The sequence below is a fragment of the Hydra vulgaris genome, chromosome 02 (assembly GCF_038396675.1).
Source record: "Hydra vulgaris chromosome 02, alternate assembly HydraT2T_AEP".
Classification (NCBI taxonomy): Eukaryota; Metazoa; Cnidaria; class Hydrozoa; order Anthoathecata; family Hydridae; genus Hydra; species Hydra vulgaris.
The window spans coordinates 24196916-24216832 of record NC_088921.1 but is presented as its reverse complement, the minus strand read 5'-3'; the positions used below and the strand labels follow the sequence as shown (position 1 = coordinate 24216832).

Sequence of the window (19917 nt, the reverse complement as noted above, 5' to 3'; positions counted from 1 at the left end):
TTACAAAAGTTCTACAATAAAACACTTACAAATATTCTACAATAAAACACTTACACAAGTGTTTTACAATAAAAAAATTACACAAGTTGTTTACATTAAACACTTACAAATGTTCTACAACAAAACATTTACACAAGTGTTTCACAATAAAACACTTGCAAATGTTCCACAAAAACAAATTCACAACCATATTAACAGTTGTTAATAAAAAAAACTCCAAAATGCTACAAAACACAGATACCAAAAACAAAAAATAATAACTTTAAAAGCAAAAAACACTGACAAGTGTTACTGCGCAAGATTTTACAAAACATAAACAAATAACACAAAAAATACAAACAAACATTTCAAACACTCACAAATTCCTTGTTTAAACTTTTGAACATAGACATTTAGTGTTTTAAATTGCTTCCATGTCTGATTACTGAAAAAATCATCCAAATCCACATTAACATTGATATATTCTGCATTTGGAGCAACAAAAGCTTCAACATTAATTGAATCAAAACTTGAACCAGTAAATACTACTTTTATTGTTTTATTTGCTTTTAAAACAATTGAAGTTTGAATTTGGGCAACAACTGTAACGGTATGAGTTTGCACGGTAGGAGCAGTTGTTAATGGCTGATTTAATGTCAAGGAGCCGGTATTACTATCAATACTAAATGTTGAGCTATTATCCAACATGTACTTTATAGGTGCAAGATTTTCTGGATTTGATGCATTAATAACTATGATTTCTACATTAACTGGCCAATTGATTGGTAAAGTAATCTCAATTGGAGTGTTATCAAACTGGGGAGGAAGATTTGGCTCATTGAGAACATTGACTATTAATGTTGTATCACAAGTACGTGTTTGATTTTGAGAATTTGCAACTTCAACAATTAAGTAATATTGTTTGACATTCATATAATCAAGCAACACTTGTGTACTAATGCTACCCGCATTATCTATGCTAAAATTATTGTTGCCAATAATAGAATACTTAAGTGTTTCATTAAGATTTTGACTTGTGGCTGCCATATTCACAATAAAAGTACCAACATTAATTGATTCATTAACGCTAATTTGCTTTTGCGAATTGCAAATGGGGGGAAGGTTTATAATTATTTGAATTGGTAAGAGTGTTTGATGTGGTGAATTACCTGAATCTTTAGCAATCACAATAAATGTGTACGATATATTTATTACAGCTGTTGCTGTTATTACACCGGTTGTAGCATTTATTGAGAATGGTAGATTACTGTCAGCTACACTGTAAGTAACTTTACCGTTTATACCAGAATCAGCATCCATTGCCAAAACTTTCACCAAAGTGGTACCAGCTTCAGGTTTAAAAAAAAATGTTTGATTGTAATTACATTCTTCAAAAATGGGAGCATTATCATTAATGTCAGTTACTATTATTTCCACTGGTAAATAACTGACATTTGAATTCACATTTGAGTTATATTGAATCATCACTATAAAAGAATAAACATTTTGGGATTCATAGTCAAATTTAGTATTGTTAGTTATCAAGCCATTTTCATCAATAGAAAATGTATTTGAATATTGAATGAGTGAGTAAACAGGATTTTGATAAAGGTCTGAGATTTTTATTTTAAAAGTTAAGTTTTCATTTTCAGAAACTGTTACTACACAAATGGATGTATTAAAACATGTATTATTGGTTTGAACATTAAGCAAAGTTATGGTAATATTAGTGGTTGTATTAGAACAACTATTATTTGCTGATATGGTCAATTGATATTTCATACTCGTTATTATGCTCTCTGTTAGATAAATTTGTCCGCTTTGAGAACCAATCTCAAAAATACTTTTATTTAAATTTAATATAGAATAGTTAATCTCTGAATTTGTATATGAATTTAATTGACTTGAACCAACAGCCTTAACTGTTTTAACCACAGTTCTAGCTAGTAAAGGGGCATATAAAATTACTTCACTATTATCAACAAATACAGGAATGTTGTCGCAACCAGATACGGTAACTATTACAACAGCAAAATCATTACCAAATGTAGTAGATGCATTGATTTTAAAAACATAAATCCTCTGGTAAAAATTTTTAGTAATTGTAATTTTTCCGCTATTCTGATCTATAGTAAATTGATCCTCGTACCCAATAATAGAATAAGATATTGCAACTTTAGAGGTAGCACTCACTGTTCCAAGGGTTGTATTTGCGCTGTTTAATTGTTGTGTAAATTCATAGAGACATTGATCAAATTTGACAGTAAAAAACTCAACATTTACAACCACAAGAGCTTGGGATAGGGAACTTATTCCATTAACTGAAACATTTACATTCAAATTGTATTTACTGATTCTATAACTAAGGGTATTTATGGTATAAATATTCCCAAAGTTGTCAATTGAGAATGTGTTTGTACTATCAATTAAAGTAAAAACAAATTTTGCATTTTTGTCTGAAACAGTTGCATTCACTACAGTGATATTAGTCCCTACAGTGGTATTAATAGGAATCATTACCTCGTAGTTTGTAGGATTAAATACTGGAGTGTCACTTGTCAGCAATATTGTAACTATTGCTTTAGCTTCATAAAAACTATTGAATGCTACAACAACAAAAGAAAATTCTCGCCAAACTTTGTAGTCCAATACTTTTTGGTTATGAATTGTGTTATTAGGCCCAACTACAAACCAATCCTTTGCCTCTTTAGGTTCAATAGAATAAGCTATTTCTCCGCCATTGTCAGGATCTGTAGCTACAATGTCAGATATAGTATAATCTAATTTCTCTTTAAATGTATACGAGTAACTTGAATTGCTAAAAATCAGACCACCGTTTAAAACATTTATTGTGTAATTACTGATGTCTGAGCTCAACTTTGGGGTTCCATTATCAGAAACAACTATTGAAAGGTTGTACATTTGCGGAATGGTTAACAACTTTTGTGTTGAAACATATCCATACTCGTTGATTTTAAAAATGTTATTATCGTTTCCTGTAATTATGGAAAAATTAAGTTTCCCGTTTGGAGACAAAGGGGAATCAAGATCTTGAGCAATAACATGCGCCACCAAGGTATTAATTGGTGCTTTTTGAGAAACAGAAAATGGTAAGATTTTAATAATGGATGGTTTATGATTAATGCTATGAATATTAACTATGATTTGGATATAACTGCTCCTATCATTTGCAACAGCCATGACTACAACTACATACTTGGATTGTGTTGTATAACTGAGACCGCTTTTACTCCATATTTGTCCTGTTTCGTTTATAGTAAAAACATCACTGTAGTCAATCAATGAGTACATTATGGATAGACCTGTTGAATTCTTTACAAACACATTAGTGATATACTGCTTGCTAGTACTTTCATTGACAGTTACATTGTTATCAGAAGCAAATAGTTCAAAAAGACCATCTTCAAACTTAACAATGTTAACTTTCACTTGTACTGTTGTATTTAGCCTAGGTACTCCATTGTCATATATCATAACTTTAAGCAAATACATAGGATTAATCATAGAGTCCAAAAAGTTTGTTAATGAAATGACACCTTCATTATTTATTGAAAAAATGTTATTGATATTACCATCTTTTATTTCATAAGTCAACTCTCCATTACTTCCGCTGTCTAAATCATTAGAAAAGATGGTAACAATTTGTGTATTTAGCAATGAAGTCTCAGAAACATTAACTTCATAATAGGATTTCTCTGCAACAGGAGCATTATCGTTGATATCGAGCACATCAATATGAATACTAACTGAGGACATAATTATTGAATGACCATGTGCCTGCACACATAAGTCAAAATATTTATTTAATTCATAATCAATGGGCAGAATATTTTTTAATTGTCCACTTGGAGTTATTTCAAAGACACTATTATCACGACCAGGATTCATTGTATAGTCTACAATTTCAGGTGATAAAGCTGTTAATGTAAAAATAATTGCAGAGTTATTCGTTTCACTTAAAGAAATATAATAAGTTGTATTCTTAAACTGAGGAACTTGCTCTTTAATCACATAAGCGATGAGTAACATAGAGCTTTGATTAAGAGAATTTGGATTACTTGCTATGACTGTAATATTGATTATATCAGGAGTGTCATGCGTGAAGGATTTATTAAGAATAATTTGACCATACTTATCAATGGAAAAAAAGTCATTTGCGGAAAGCTCATAGTCTACCTCACCATTTACACCGATATCATCATCTGTGGCTTTGATAGTAGCAATAACTGAGGAAACTTGTGAAAACTCTGATAAGATTATGCTTGTTAAAGGAGTATCACGGAACACAGGAACATTATCATTTACATCTAAGATATCAACAATGACTACAGCTTTATCAAAACTGCTGATGTTTGAGTAAGCAAAGATTTGAAAAACATATCTATCTATCTGTTCTCGATCAAATACTTGCATAGACCAAAGATCTGCACCTTTCATTTCAAAAAGAGTATTCAAACCCAACACTTTGTACTGAACATATTCTTGTTTACCATTAGATATTTGTGCCATAACAGAACCAATTTTTTGCATACTTGTATTTTCAGAAATAGAAAACAAATAAGTAGAATTCTCAAAAAACAAGTGATTAACAGTCTGATTAGAAGGTACTATGTTTATTGTTACTACCGCACTCTTGACAGATGTCTTATTCAACTCATCTTTAGCTGACACTTTCAGCACATAGCAATTGACACCACTTGTAGAAATATCAAGGTAGTTATTAACAATAACTGCTCCATTAGATGTTATATAAAATGAATTTAAATTGTTTCCCGACAAAATTGAATATGTTAGCATAACACTATCAATGTCTATTGCTTGTACAGTTACAACAGTGCTACCGATCGATATACTCTCTGATATTGATGTCATATATTCCTCTTGTATGAAAACAGGTCTAGTATGGTCGATGCCAGAAGAGTCTATTATGTTAATTATAACAAAGGTTTTATCTGAAAAGCCTGAAAGATCTGTAGCTATTGCATAAAAAGCAAATGTACTCCTTAAAAGATTTGAAAATCTGAAACCTGGTTTTAAACTAATGTCACCAGTTATGCTGCCAATTTTAAAGCTTAGCGCATCAGTGGATGAGTCTAGTGAATAACTGATTGCATTATCAGTGCTCTGATCAATTTGGACTTTGACATTTAGAATTGTATCATCAGTAGTAATATTGTTAAAAACATTTACTATGTACAGATTGCTCTCAAAGACTGGGGGTAAACCAGAAAATGGGGTAAAAAGGTGAATCATTATATTTCCAAGAGCAGAGTTTAGTGGAGGAACTCCAGCATCAGTAGCATAAACATAAAATTGATAATCAGTTAGTAAACTTGAGTCTAATGGTGCATTAACAACAAGTAGGTCTCCAATCAATATAAACAAGTTATTTGTTGTATTAAAAAGGGAATAAACTAGTTTATTGTTTGTGTTATCTTGATCTGTTGCATTCATTCTGCCTATTATTGTACCAACAGGTGATCTTTTGCTAACATTGAAATTATACATTAAAGGTAATAACACTGGAGCGTTGTCATTTGTTTCTTTGATAGATAATTTAACAACAGCTCTATCAAAATAACTTAGATTTGCACTATTTTGAGCAATAACTTCAAATATATAAGAAGATTGATTTTTATAATCAAAAACAATTTTACTGAAGATGCTTCCATTATTGTTAATTGTAAAATATTGAGAGTCATTCCCATCTAGAATGTAAAGTATACCCAGATTCTTACTATCATTTATAAAGGCAGAAACAGTTAGAATTGGTGTATCATACAAAATTTTTTCCATTAAATCCATAACCTTATACATGCTAAGTAAAAAGTGAGGCTGAAGGGAGGATACACCATAAATAGTTAAGTTTACTATAGCATTAGGTATTGCCTGCAAAGGAGGAATACCTCCATCTTTGGCATCTATTGTGAATGCATATTTAGAGGTTAGGGAATAGTTCAAGGCACTCTTCAAGACTAAAACTCTCCCAACAAATCCAAAAACAGACTCAACATCTTTGGAAATATTTAAAAAAATATTTCCATTGTTGCCTTCATCGTTATCGGTGACTTCAATATAAAGAAGACTAGATCCAACTTTAATTGTGTCTAGTATGTTCAAAGAATAAAATGGCACATCAAATGATGGTGGAGAATTGACATTAACTACACTGATAAAAACAAGTGATGAAGTATACTTTGGAGGAAAACCACCATCATTAGCAACAATCATTATAGTGTAGTTTCTTTGAAAATACCAATGTAAAGACTTTTTCAAAAACAAAGTGCCATTCAAAAACATTCCAAATGTATCTGATGCATCAACAACTTTGTATTGTATCAAACCATTTGAACTAACATCTGGATCTATTGCTAAAAAGGTCTCAATAGTTGTATTAACTAACATATCCTCTCTAACTTGCACGTAATAACTGCTGTTTAAGAATATTGGGGCATTATCATTAACATCTGTAACAAAGATATTTACAATTGCATATGTTTCACCTGGACCATAACTATCAGCTACACTTACATACAGTGAATAGTGGGTAATTTTCTCAGCATCTAAGGCTTTCTGAACAACAATTTGCCCAATACTATTAACTGAAAAAACAGCTCCAATGTTTCCTGATACAATTTGGAAAAACAAACTAACAAATGGATTTGGGTCAACAACAAAAAGTTTTTTTATGACAGCACCTATTCGAACATCCTCTCTTACAACAACGCTGTAATAACTGGGATCGAAGTATGGACTAAAAATTACACTAGGTGAAATGTTAATTGTAAAAGTAAGAGTTGCTAGGAAAGAAGGGTTTGATTGATCTTTTATAGTTATGAATAATATATATTTATCAACAGGCTCAAGCTCTCTAACAAGTTTAATCACACCTGTGGCACTCAGATTAAATGGGTTTATAAGTCCACCAAATACGCTAAATAGTTCAAATAAAGGATTTTGACCATAACTAAAGTTTTGAATTTTCAGAGTGTATATACTTGAACCAATAGAGGTACTCTGATTAATAGTAATAAAACCTGGTGGTAATGACATTAGAGAATTGGTGTATTCATCTGTAACAAAAACAGTAAAATTGATATCTGGAGCATAAAGCTTTGGAATTCCCATATCTGACAAACTCACCACAAGATTGTACACCTTTTTTGATTCGTTCAGTTTTTGATTAAGCTTAATAACACCAGTGTTCTTGTCCAGCGTACTAATGGAAAATATATCAGACTGTGATAACCCAAAATCTACATTTCCGTTTGTTGTAGAATCAGCATCATAGGCATTAAAAACAGCAACAATATCACCAACAAGTGTATATCCACTAATTGTAACATTAAGTTCTGGTTGAATAAATATCGGAGCATTGTCATTTACATCCAAAACAGTAACAAGAACATTAATGACAGAGGTCAAATTTGGATTAAAAGTAAAATAACTCTCTACATAGATATTTAGTTCTGTTTTTGTTTCATAATCTGAGTTAATAATAACTAATAAACCTGTAGTGTTGTCAATAGTAAATAATGCATAGTCATTAGTGTTTAGTATTCTGTAAGATACAGATTGTAATCCAGTGGCAATGATTTTACCAAGTGCTTTTGTAGTATTTTCTTCAACAATAAACTCATAGTGAGAAACACTAAAGAATGGGTACTGCCATACCATGGGATCTTTGAGTACCTTAACTCTAACAAAAGCATTCAATGCAGATGTTAATTGCTGTGTACCTTGATCTGTTGCTTTTATTTCTAACACATAGTATTGCTGTTTATCAAAATTTAAATAATCATAAGAAGATATTATGCCAGTAGTTGTACCAATTTGGAAACGTGAATCTTCATTACCTGAAACTATGGCATAGTTTACTACTCCATTTGAAAATGTGTCTGAATCTTTAGCAGAAACTGCAAGTATTGAGAAACCAAGAGGGATTGATTCCATGACTTCAATGCTGTAGTTTTGCTTAACAAATACTGGTCTTTCGTTTATATCAGTGATTAAAACAGTGACAAGCTTTACAGAACTCAATCCAGGATTTCCTCCGTCAATTGCTTGAACATACATATCATATATTGATTTAGTTTCTCTATCTAATGGTCCACTAACTGAAAGAACTCCAAAGCTACTTATTGAGAAGGGAATGCTACCAGAAGAAGACAAAATGGAATAAAATATGCTGCCATAGTTTTCTGCCTCAGGTCTTTCAAGAATAGCGAATGAAGGTAAATTAACATCATTATCTACAGCAACAACACTTCCAACAACAGTGGATAATGGTGCACCTTCACTGACAATATAATATAGCGGTGATGCAGAAAAAGTTGGTTTAAACATATTGTCTGGATATATCTTGACAACCAATGTTGCAGGCAGATTTGACACTTTTCCAAATGAATCAAATGCAAATACTTTCAAAGTATAAACTTTTATGTCTTTAAATTGTATTTCACGCAACAATATTACATCTCCTGAATTCAAGTCAATTCCAAATAAATCTTTATCCATTTGGTTAGGTTGAAAACTATAAGTTATTGAGCTGTTAGCATTCTCATCAGCATCATATGCATACACTGTAGAAATAATAGTACCAACTTTAGATTGTCGGGCAACAGATACTGTAAATGAGAGTCTTTCAAATACTGGACTATTATCATTTGTATTATTTACAGACAAACGAAATACTACTGACGTGAAAACTTCAGGATGAATAACTGTAAATGCTCTCACTATAAAGATGTATGTGGGTGCACTTTCATAATCAAAAGCTCTCTGAATACTGATGAGACCTGCGTCATCAATAGATAATTTGTTTTTTCCTAATAAAGATGTTTCCATGATTGCATAATGCACTGTTAAGTTGATAGAGGGATCAATAGATGCATTAACTTGAAAAATATTGCCTAAAAAATTTTCATTTACACTGACTTCATAAACATTTCTATCGAACTGTGGCATGAAAATGTTTAAACCAATAACTGCAATATTGAGTGTTACAATTGATGATAAAGCCGGACTTCCCTGATCTTCAACTTTTATAATAAGCTGGTAAAATGTTATATTAGTATTCATCATACTTGACTGTGTTTTAACATCGCCATTTGACAATAATGAAAACACAGAACCAATATTTCCACTAATAATAGAGTAGCTTATTTTGCTATTAACACCTAAATCTTCATCGGTTGCTTGAAGGGATATCAACAAGGTACCAGTTGGAATTAAATTTGATATTTGTAAATCATAAACAGAATGAGCAAGCTTGGGAGTATTATCATTAACATCATAAACAAAAACTACAATTTCAGTATACCCAGAAAGGCTAGGCACACCATTGTCCCTTGCCACCATAGTAAGGTGATACTTATCTTGTATCTCGCGGTCAAGTTTTGCAGATGAAATAATGCAGCCAGATTTATTTACAGAAAAAACATTGTTATAATCAGAACCAGCAGACAAAAGATTGTATGTTATTTGGTTATTCAACGTAGTGGCATCATAATCTGAAGCTACAATACACCCTATTAAAACATTGGACTTTTGCTCTGGCACAACAAATGTTTGAAATGATTTTTGAAATATTGGTGCATTATCATTTGAATCCAACACAAGGACTTGTAGTTGTGCAGTACCAACATGTTGTTTATCTGTGGCATATAATGTAATATTATATGATTTTCTACCTTCAAAGTCCAAAGGCTTTGAAAGCATTACTACACCAGTATTTGGGTCAATATAAAAAGGGTTCAAACCAGAAACATTTAAACTGTATGTCATTAATCCATTCACACCAACATCTTTATCAGTAGCATGTACCTGAAGTATTGTTGTACCAACAAGATAGTTTTCTGCAACCACTTGAACATATAATGGTTGGTCAAAAACTGGTCCATTGTCGTTTGCATTTAACACATTTACCACAACAGATGAGTAAGCCACAAAAGATCGATTAGAATCTTGAGCACTGGCAACAACATGAAAAATATAGATCTCTGTTTGCTCGTAATCTAAAGCAGTTTTTAAACTTAATTCACCGGTTTTTGAATCAATAATAAAAGGTAAATCGGTCTCAAAAATCGTATAGGATATTGGAAGCGGATTATTTTGGTTGAAAGTGGCCAAAACTGTGCCAAAGATCTCATAAGGCTTTTTTAACTCTGAAACTTGATATGTGTAGAAAAAGGATTGAAACTGAAGATCATTCATTATTTGTCCAACAGGAATAACGTAGACAAAAACTGAAGCATTTGTTGCAAAAAGCCCATCACTGATAATCAAGTTAATGGTATATTGAGATTGAGCTATCAAAAACAAATCCTTTTTAACATATAAATATGCCAGCAATTGATTGTCAAAATCTAAGTGAAATGCATCAAACTGACTTGAAATTGAAATAGATAAGTTATTTTTATTAACTGAATCAGCATCAAAAGCTCTTAAAAAAGCAAAAGGTTGGGATGTAAGAGTAGCTTCACTTATTGTGACAGTTTGTGTAGCTGGTGTCAGGTATGGTTTGTTATCATTTACATCCATGACAATAATCCGCACAAGCTGGTATCCACTATAAAAATCATTTGCTGCAGATACTGTTAGAACATACTCCTTCTGCATCTCATAATCTAATGTTCCAATCAGATATATATAACCAGAAACAGAGTCTATTGAAAACTTAGAACCAGCATCTGTGTACTCTAAAGAATATGTAACGGTGTTTGTGTTTACAACAAGTGATCGCCCAATGATTTGAGGAACAATGTTTTCATATAATGAAATATACTGCACAAAGGTTGCAAAATGAGGTTGATTGGTAGATGTGACATTTATATATACTTTTACACTAGCCATATTTGGGCCTCCATCACTAGCATTTACTAAAAGTTCATAATAACTGTTAAGATTTGCATTTAATGTAGATGCCACAAAAAGGCTGCCACTCTGAACATCAATACCAAAGCTATTGCTTCCACCCCTAACTAATGTATAATTTATATTGCCATTGTCGTAGTCATGAGCAGTAACTTGAAGAAAAACAGTTCCAGTAGGTGTTTGATCTGATATTGCAATCGAATAAAAAAGCTGTGAGAAGAAAGGGATATTGTCATTAACATTAATAATGTTTATAGAGACAGCTTTTACTGCAATTCTAGGTGGAGATCCGCCATCACTAGCCTGTACAAAAAAATTGTACGATTTACTTTTTTCATAATCAAGAGTTGAATTTTGTTTTATAATACCTGTTGGTAATATAGTAAATGGTAGCATTGGTGTGGTACTGAATAATGAATAAAAAACTTGTCCAAAAATACCAGCATCAAGATCTGTAGCAGTAGCATTGGCAACATTACTATAAATACTATTATCTTCTCGCAATGAAATAATAATATCTTCAGGAGAATAAAAAACTGGATTATGATCATTTAAATTACCAATAAGTAGTGTGAACAACTGTTTCGAAGTTTGTTGTGGAATACCTTGGTCACTTACTGAAATATTAAAAACAATTTTATTGCTATTTTCATAATCTAATTTCTTAACTAAAACAACATCTCCAGAGTATGGGTTCACTTGAATCTGTGGCACATTGGTTTCTAAGGAAAAGATCAACATACTGTTATTTCCACTATCTTGATCTGTAGCAAAAACAGTAAACAACAATGAACCTAACTCAGTGTTTTCAAAAGCATTGTATACTGATGGACCTTTAAATAATGGCTTGTTATCATTTACATCAACTACTACAACATTCACAATTGTTGAAGCACTATATCCATTTTCATTTGTTGCAGAGATAGTAAAGATAAACTGTTTAGTAGACTCATAGTCTAGACTCTTAAGTACTGTAATGGCACCAGTTTTAGCATCAACATAAAAGATATCTGAAAGATACAATTCAAGTAAACTAAATTTAACAGGACTAACAGAATCTGTATAAACACTTCCGATTGTTTTAGGTGCGCTGTCTTCTTCTTTTACATTAAAGATATAAATAGATTGGCTAAACGTAACTAAACCATTGGAAACCGAACTAACGATAATATTATACAAAATATCATTTTCAGCTTTGTTCTTTAATTTTCCTGTCACATCAACATCTGAAACTGATACATTAAATGTATAACTGTTTGGCACTAACATCTCCGAAATATAAAGTATTCCAACATAGCCATTATTTGCAATTTTGAAAGGAACATTATCTGGTGTTATGCTGTACACAAAATCTAAAGAATCATTGTCTGCAACTGTAACAAAAGATACAGCTTGTCCTACAGTATACAATGTATTAAGATTTAACACACGAATTAAAGGTTGTCCAAATACAGGTTTTTCATCATCTGAATTTAATACAGTTACAATGATACTCTGAAAAGAGAAGGATTGATCTGAAACCCTTACTGCTTTAATAAAAAATGCAAATTCAGTTTGAAACACAGATCCTAGTGATTGATTTAAATAAACAGATCCACTTGAATCAATCAAAAATGGAAAATTATTATTGTCACTTCCTTGAACAATACTAAACGAAATGTTAATATTTGATGGGGCTACTTGAGTAGTAAATAGAACAACATTTACTGATTGGTTTTTGAGCAACTCAATGAACTTATATGATTCAACAAATCTTATTTGACTGTTTTTACCTTCAATAACATTGATTTTAATAATGGCTGCTGATGTTTTGCTTGGATACCCAATTTGATAGTCTGTTGCTGTAACTACAATTTCAAAATACCTCTGTGAAATATCATTATAGTCTAAAGCTCCAATTAATGATACTAAACCAGTTTTTTCATCAATTGAAAACTTATTATTGCTTCCAGAAGCCAAAGCATATGAGATATATAAATTTCCAATATCATTATCGGTGGCATGTACAAGGAGTATTATTGCTGGAACCAGAGTATTTGAAAATACAGTTGCTGTGTAACTTAAAGAGTCAAATATAGGGAAATTATCATTAATGTCTATAACACTAACCAGTACAGATATAACATCTGTCCTAGGTGGCGATCCTCCATCAGCAGCCATTATCAAAACCTCATAACTCTTAACACTCTCATAGTCAAGTACTGCAGTTGTAAAAACAGAACCAGTTATAGGATTGACGAAAAATGGCATAGAACTTAATGCATTTACAATACTGTATTGAACTGTACCAAAAACACCAGAGTCTTGGTCTGTAGCTAATACTGTCACTACAGGCTGAATAGCAACAGAGTTTTCTATTATACTTGAGTTATAATACTTTTTTCCAGTAAATTTTGGTACAAATATTGGATTGTATTTATTTACATTTACCACATCAATGGTTACCATTTGAGTTGCAAATAACATTGTTTGGTCTTGAGCTCTTATTTGACATGTGTGAGTTATGGCTTTTGCAAAGTTTAAACCACTTTTGTAAACTACCTCACCTGTTGATGAATTAATACTCAGCATCAAATCTCCTGTGCATTGATCTATCGAATACACAACATCAGAGCTATCATCTATAGCAACTACTTTAAATATAACAGTTTCAGTAGGAAAATCCTCAGTGAGAGTGTATTTATTATATGAAAAAAATATGGGATTCTTATTTTGAGGCAAAATACTAACATAAACCCAGGTTACTGCTGTTAAACCTAGTGCACTTATATTAGCTTGTACTGAAAATAGGTAAGGTGTTTTACTATTGTATGGAATTTTAGAAAAAATGGAACCATTATTTAGGACATTAAAAATATATTCTGCACTGCCTGCTGGAACAATTGAATATTCAATGTTAGAGGTAACTCCTGTGTTACTAGATAATAAAGATGTAACCAAGTCAGAAATAAATACTGAAACGTACCCAACATTATATCCAGTTTCAAAATATTCTGGAATAAAAAAATTATACAGGGTTTTTGTAAACTGAAACACATGAACTTGTCCAGAATTGACAAAAACTTTAATAAAATTAGTTTGTGCAGCTGTGTGGCCAGCAGGATCTTGTACCTGTACTTCAAGCAAATAATTTGGTTCTCCAATCAATATACGATTTAATATTACTAATCCAACATCATTGACACTAATTATAGAGAATGTTTTGCCATAGTCGTTGATTAAAGAAAATTTCAACTTTCCCTTATTTACTGAGTCAGTATCATTAGCTTTTACAAATGCAATTATTCCTATGTTTACTAAACTTGGTATGGTTACCGTTTGCTGCTGGGGCTCTGCAAAAACAGGAATATTATCATCAACATCTTGTACAATTACCAAAACATTTTGTGTTCCAAAAATATTACTTCCAATCACCTGAGCTTTAATGGAAAATGAGATAAATTGAGTTTGCTCATAATCTAAGAAGGAGTTTAAAGAGATTTTTCCTTGCATATCTACCGAGAATTTAGATACACCCAATCTTGCCTGTGAACCATCTATGACAATAGAATAGTTAACTAATCCACCAGGTACTATGGCTAAAGTGTTAGCAACCACCCCAAGTGGTTGATCTTCTCTGACATATATCTCTAAATATGGCTGATAAAACATTGGCTGCGCAACTTCTACATTAATCTTTATAGCATTAACAATAATTTTGACATCTTGAGATGACCTTGGACTCACAGGATCTGAGTCTTGAGATCCAACAAGGATTTCATACCTGTCTATTAAATTTGAGGTGATGGTTACCTGACCTAAAGTAAATATATCGCCAGTTCGCTGATCAATTGTAAACATGTCATTCCTTCCAGATTTAAAGAAATAGTTTACTTGACCATATATTCCAGAATCTAAATCAATGGCTGAGACTTTCCCAATCGATAAACCAGCAGGAGTACCTTGAAGAATGGTTATATTATAATTTGTTTGAGTGAAAACAGGATTGTGGTTATTCAAATCTATTATGTTTACTACAACAGGTATTGTATCTGAGAGTTGAGGATAACCATTATCTGAAGCAACAACAAGTAAATAGTATTGGGATGAAACTAAGTAATCAAATAAACCAATTGTGTAAAGCCTGCCAGTGTTTTGATCAATTGCAAAGTTGTTGTTAAAAACATTTACAAGACTGTAATTAATTTTTGAGCCAAAATCATTATCAGTAGCTGATAGAAAAGCTATTGTATAATTCAAAGGTGTATCTTCTCCAATGAAATACTGAAGCTGAGTTTGAGGGCGTACATTAAATCGAGGAGAGTTATCATTTACATCAAGGATGTGAATGTTAAACTTTACATTCAAAATATTTTGTGGAGAATTTCTATCATATATATTTACAGACATAATGTATTCTGTAGCTTTTTCATAATCAAAAATATCAAGCAAAGTAACTCGTCCAGACACTTGATCAACGTTGATTAAACCAATTGTTGAAATTGGTGATCGTATTGCACCAATATAATCAAATGAATATACTAATTCAGAATTTGAATCTAGATCTTCCGCTTTTATTATAAAAAGTGTTGAGCCAATAGGAACATTTTCATAAAAACTAAAGCTAACATCCCCATTATATGTAGGAACATGATCATTGGTATCATCAACAATTACATTGACAAAACAGGTACCAACTAAAGTCTTTTGACCATTAATTATATTTGCAGCTTCAACCATAAAAGTATATTTAGATACCATTTCTCGATCTAGTTCCTTTTTCAAATAAATGTTTCCTAAAGTGTCAATTCCAAATACTTGGCTGGCATCATTGTTAACAATTTTATATGAAATAGCCTTATTTGTTGGTGTGACATCTTTGTCTGTAGCAGTAACTGTGCCAACAAAAGAATTCTGGTAAGGTCCCTCAAGTTTATTAAATATATACTCAGACTGAGCAAAAGTTGGAGGTTCATCATTTATATCAACAACTTGAATATTTACAATCTTAGAAATCACGCTAGATCTACCTTCAGAATCACTTACTGACAAAACAAGTTGATAAAGCATTTTCTCTTCTGCATTCAAATCTTTTTCAAGAAATATCTCACCCATATCTTTAACACTTATAATCATAAACCCAGCAACAGGGGGGTTAATTGAGAAAACTAATTTTCCACGACTTCTTGCATCAGCATCCGATGCATTAACTAGTGTTAAGCATGATCCAATCTGAGAATGCTCATTAACACTAACAGTAATAGGTTGGTTAGGTAAATCAAAGATAGGATTGTTATTATTTTCATCAATAATCTTAAGATTCACAGTTTGAACACCGTAGATTACACCGTTAAACACAGCACGTCTTATAAAAATATACTCATTTTTAATCTCATAAGTTAATGGTTGAATTAACATAACCTCCCCAGTTAAATAATTTATTTTTAACACAGAGCTGTCAGAACTGTCAGAGAAAACAATTTCATAAAATAACTGATTATTATTCACATTCCATACCTGCATGCTTTGTGCGGTCAAAACAACAGAATTTATGGCTGTGTTTTCACTAACACTAATTCTTAAAAGTGTGCTTGGATAACTGCCTAATTCTTCATTGAGATAAATGAAAACATTTACATATGTGTAGAGAGGCTGAGTAACTGAACATCCTCTCACAATGACTAGTAGCTGGTAAACATTTTGTTTGGAATAACTTAAACTATTTTTAACATATATATCACCTTCCTTGGGATCAATTCTAAATGACTCAGTTGGATCAGTTCCAGGTGAAAATGAAAACATAATGGAACCATTAGCACATTTATTTGGATCTTTTGCATCAATATGCAGTACTAATTGATTAACAAGAGTATTTTCAGATACAGTCAAGTTATAAGATGGATAGGGCACAATTGGAGGATAATCATTTTCATCTAATATTGTAACTTCAACATAAGTAATTGCACTTCTAGTAGGATTTCCGGTGTTTGTTGCTTTGACTAAAAATCTGTAAAGTTCTCTAACTTCTCTATCAAATGTTCCTTGATAAGAAATACCTCCATTTGAGTCTAACAAATAAAATTGAAACATAGACCCCAAATTGTCTAAATCAATCAGCTCATATGTTACAATATTAAATGGAGGTAAATCGCCATCAATGGCAGTAACAATTAAAAATGGTTTATTCATGGAAAGTTTATTTTCAGTTATGAAAGCTTCATAAAAATTTTTAGGGAACACTGGACCGATATCATTTTCATTAATAACATTAACTGTAATCAACTGAGGTGTGTTATGAATATTGTCAGTTGCCACAACTGTAAATGTATATGATTGGTTCTGTTCATAGTCAAGTTCAGTTGCTAAAATCACATAACCTTGAGGAGTGATTTTAAAAGTAGAATCCATTTGAGAGTAAAATGTTATTTTTGTGTTGGCATCAGCATCTATCGCTGATAATATAAAAACAACAGTTCCAATTACAGTTTTTTCTGAAACACTGAAATTTGTGGCAGAAGTAAAGACTGGTGCATTATCATTTTGATCGCCAACATTAATAATAACTATTGCACAAGTTTTTCTTACTGTTGGAGTGAAGCTATCTGTAGCAATAACATTTAAATAATACCTTGGCGTTGTCTCAAAATCTATTACTCCATTTGTTGAAATAACTCCACTAATGGGATCAATGATAATGTTAGGATTTGCTAAAGGATCACTGAATGAATATCTAATAGTTTTGTATATATCAGATTTATCATTGTCTACAGCAACAACACTGGCAATAATTGTTTTATCAGGAGAGTTTTCAAAAACAGTAAAATTATAAAACTGTTTTGAAAAAACTGGACTATTATCATTCTGGTCAACAACTAAAAAGCTTATCTCTTTATAACTTGAATGTCCGGCAGCATCTGTAACTGTAACATTAAATCTATTGCTGTTAAGATTAGGATCCTCTGCATCAAAATCTCCAATTGTTAAAATTGTAGCTTCTGCTTGCTGATATGATTTAATTATTTTCACTGGAAAATTATTAGGGCTTATAAAAAATGTCAAACCACTTTCTGATATAGTTGAAGTGTCCATATCTTTAACATGAATTACTGCAATTATTAGTCCAGGTCCAGCATTTTCAGAAATATTACCTAAGGTTACAGTGTCTATAATAGGCCATATATCATTTAGATCATTGACTTTCACAGTAACCGTACAAAAAGCATCATATTTCTGATTCATCATGTCATGAGCCTTTACATTAAACGTATATGAGGATTGTGACTCGAAATCTGGGGACGCAATCAAGTTAATATAACCAGATGTTTTATCAATTCTAAAAGTATTAAGACTGTCTATCCCGCCACTTATGGAATACTCTATAGAACTCGAACCAAAAGCTACAACACTCCCAACAGAACTTCCAGATGGCATGTTTTCATCAATAGAAAAGGGGTAATTTAATAGAGTAAATTGCAAATGATTGACATCAGTTAAAATTTTAATGGTTATTGTTACTGGCTCAGATTGGAGATAAAATGAAGTTGGGGAATCTCTTGCTATAACAGTTAAATTATATTCCATCTGTGAATTCAAATCAAAAAGAGATTTTGTATTAATAATTCCGCTATACATGTCTAATTTGAAAAAGGTCCATGCAGCATTTGAAGGATCAGCTGATAGGAATACAATATTTGAAGAAGAATCTAAATCAATAGCTGTGAAAGCAAAAATAAATGCATTTAATGAGATTGAAATGGGCAAATATATTGTAGTTGAACTTGAAGTAATAACTGGTCTGTTGTCATTTACATCAATAATTGCTATAGTAAGCAATGCACATGCTTGACTACTTTGAGTCATTGAAAGTGCAGTATCAGTTGCAACCACCAAAAATTCATATCTAAAAATATTTTATATAGTCATGTTTGTAAATGTTTGTGTATTTACACTACAGTTTATAATTATTCAAATGAAATTAATTTTTTTTAAATGCTATTTTTTATTTAACTACTTCTTATGTTTATTTTTGCATTATTTTTATTAATATATTTTTGACAATTTTTATTATAATACTTTTAACAATTTAAAAAAAATAAAAGGTTTTTGATTAAAATGCTAGAGATAAAAATCATTAAAATGATAAAAATGCTAAAGTGGACTACATAACAACATAAAAAATGGACCATCAATGACTGTAAACATAAAAAAGGACCATCAATGACTGTAAACATAAAAAATGGACCATCAATGACTGTAAACAAAAAAAATTGTTGAATGTACAATAAAATAGTGTTTAATATTGACTATAAAACATGGCGGATGTAGTGTTAAAGTGTGGGGCTGTTTTGGTTGGAATGCACCAGGTGACATTGTAAAAATATAGGGAATAATGACAAAATTAGTTTACTAAAATATACTATATTATATTTTTGTAAACCTAATAAATAGGAAGATAACATATAATTATAATAAATTTTCTTCCAATAGTAATTAAAACTTTGATATCTTATATCGAAAAAAACTTCCATTCGAATAATTATAGGCAGTAGTGTATTTATATCTAAAAAATATACATGTTTACATATTATATATATATATATATATATATATATATATATATATATAAATAATATATATATATTTACATACATATATATATATATATATATATATATATATATGTATGTAAATGTATATATACAACATGTATTACATGTTTTACTATATATATATATATATATATATATATATATATATATATATATATATATATATATATATATATATATATATATATATATATATATATGTATGTATGTATGTATGTATGTAAATGTATATATGTAACATGTATTACATGTTTTCCTATAACTATTCAATATATGTTATATAAATAACATGTATTACATGTTTTACTGTATTTATAAAGATATATAAATATATACATATATATATATATATATATATATATATATATATATATATATATACATATATATATATATATATATATATATATATATATATATATATATATATATATATATATATATATATATATAT

At 30.7% G+C, this 19917-nt stretch overlaps 1 protein-coding gene across 2 annotated transcripts in view; it reads right to left on the bottom strand.

Moving 5' to 3' along the window:
- LOC100202892 (uncharacterized) overlaps positions 1-19917 on the bottom strand; it is a 48052-nt gene that overhangs the window by 11857 nt on the left and 16278 nt on the right. For both annotated transcript variants that reach the window (XM_065790358.1, XM_065790359.1), the window contains exon 5: positions 360-18754. In XM_065790358.1, coding sequence (XP_065646430.1) covers positions 360-18754 — 18395 coding nt within the window. The remainder of the gene's footprint in view (positions 1-359; positions 18755-19917) is intronic.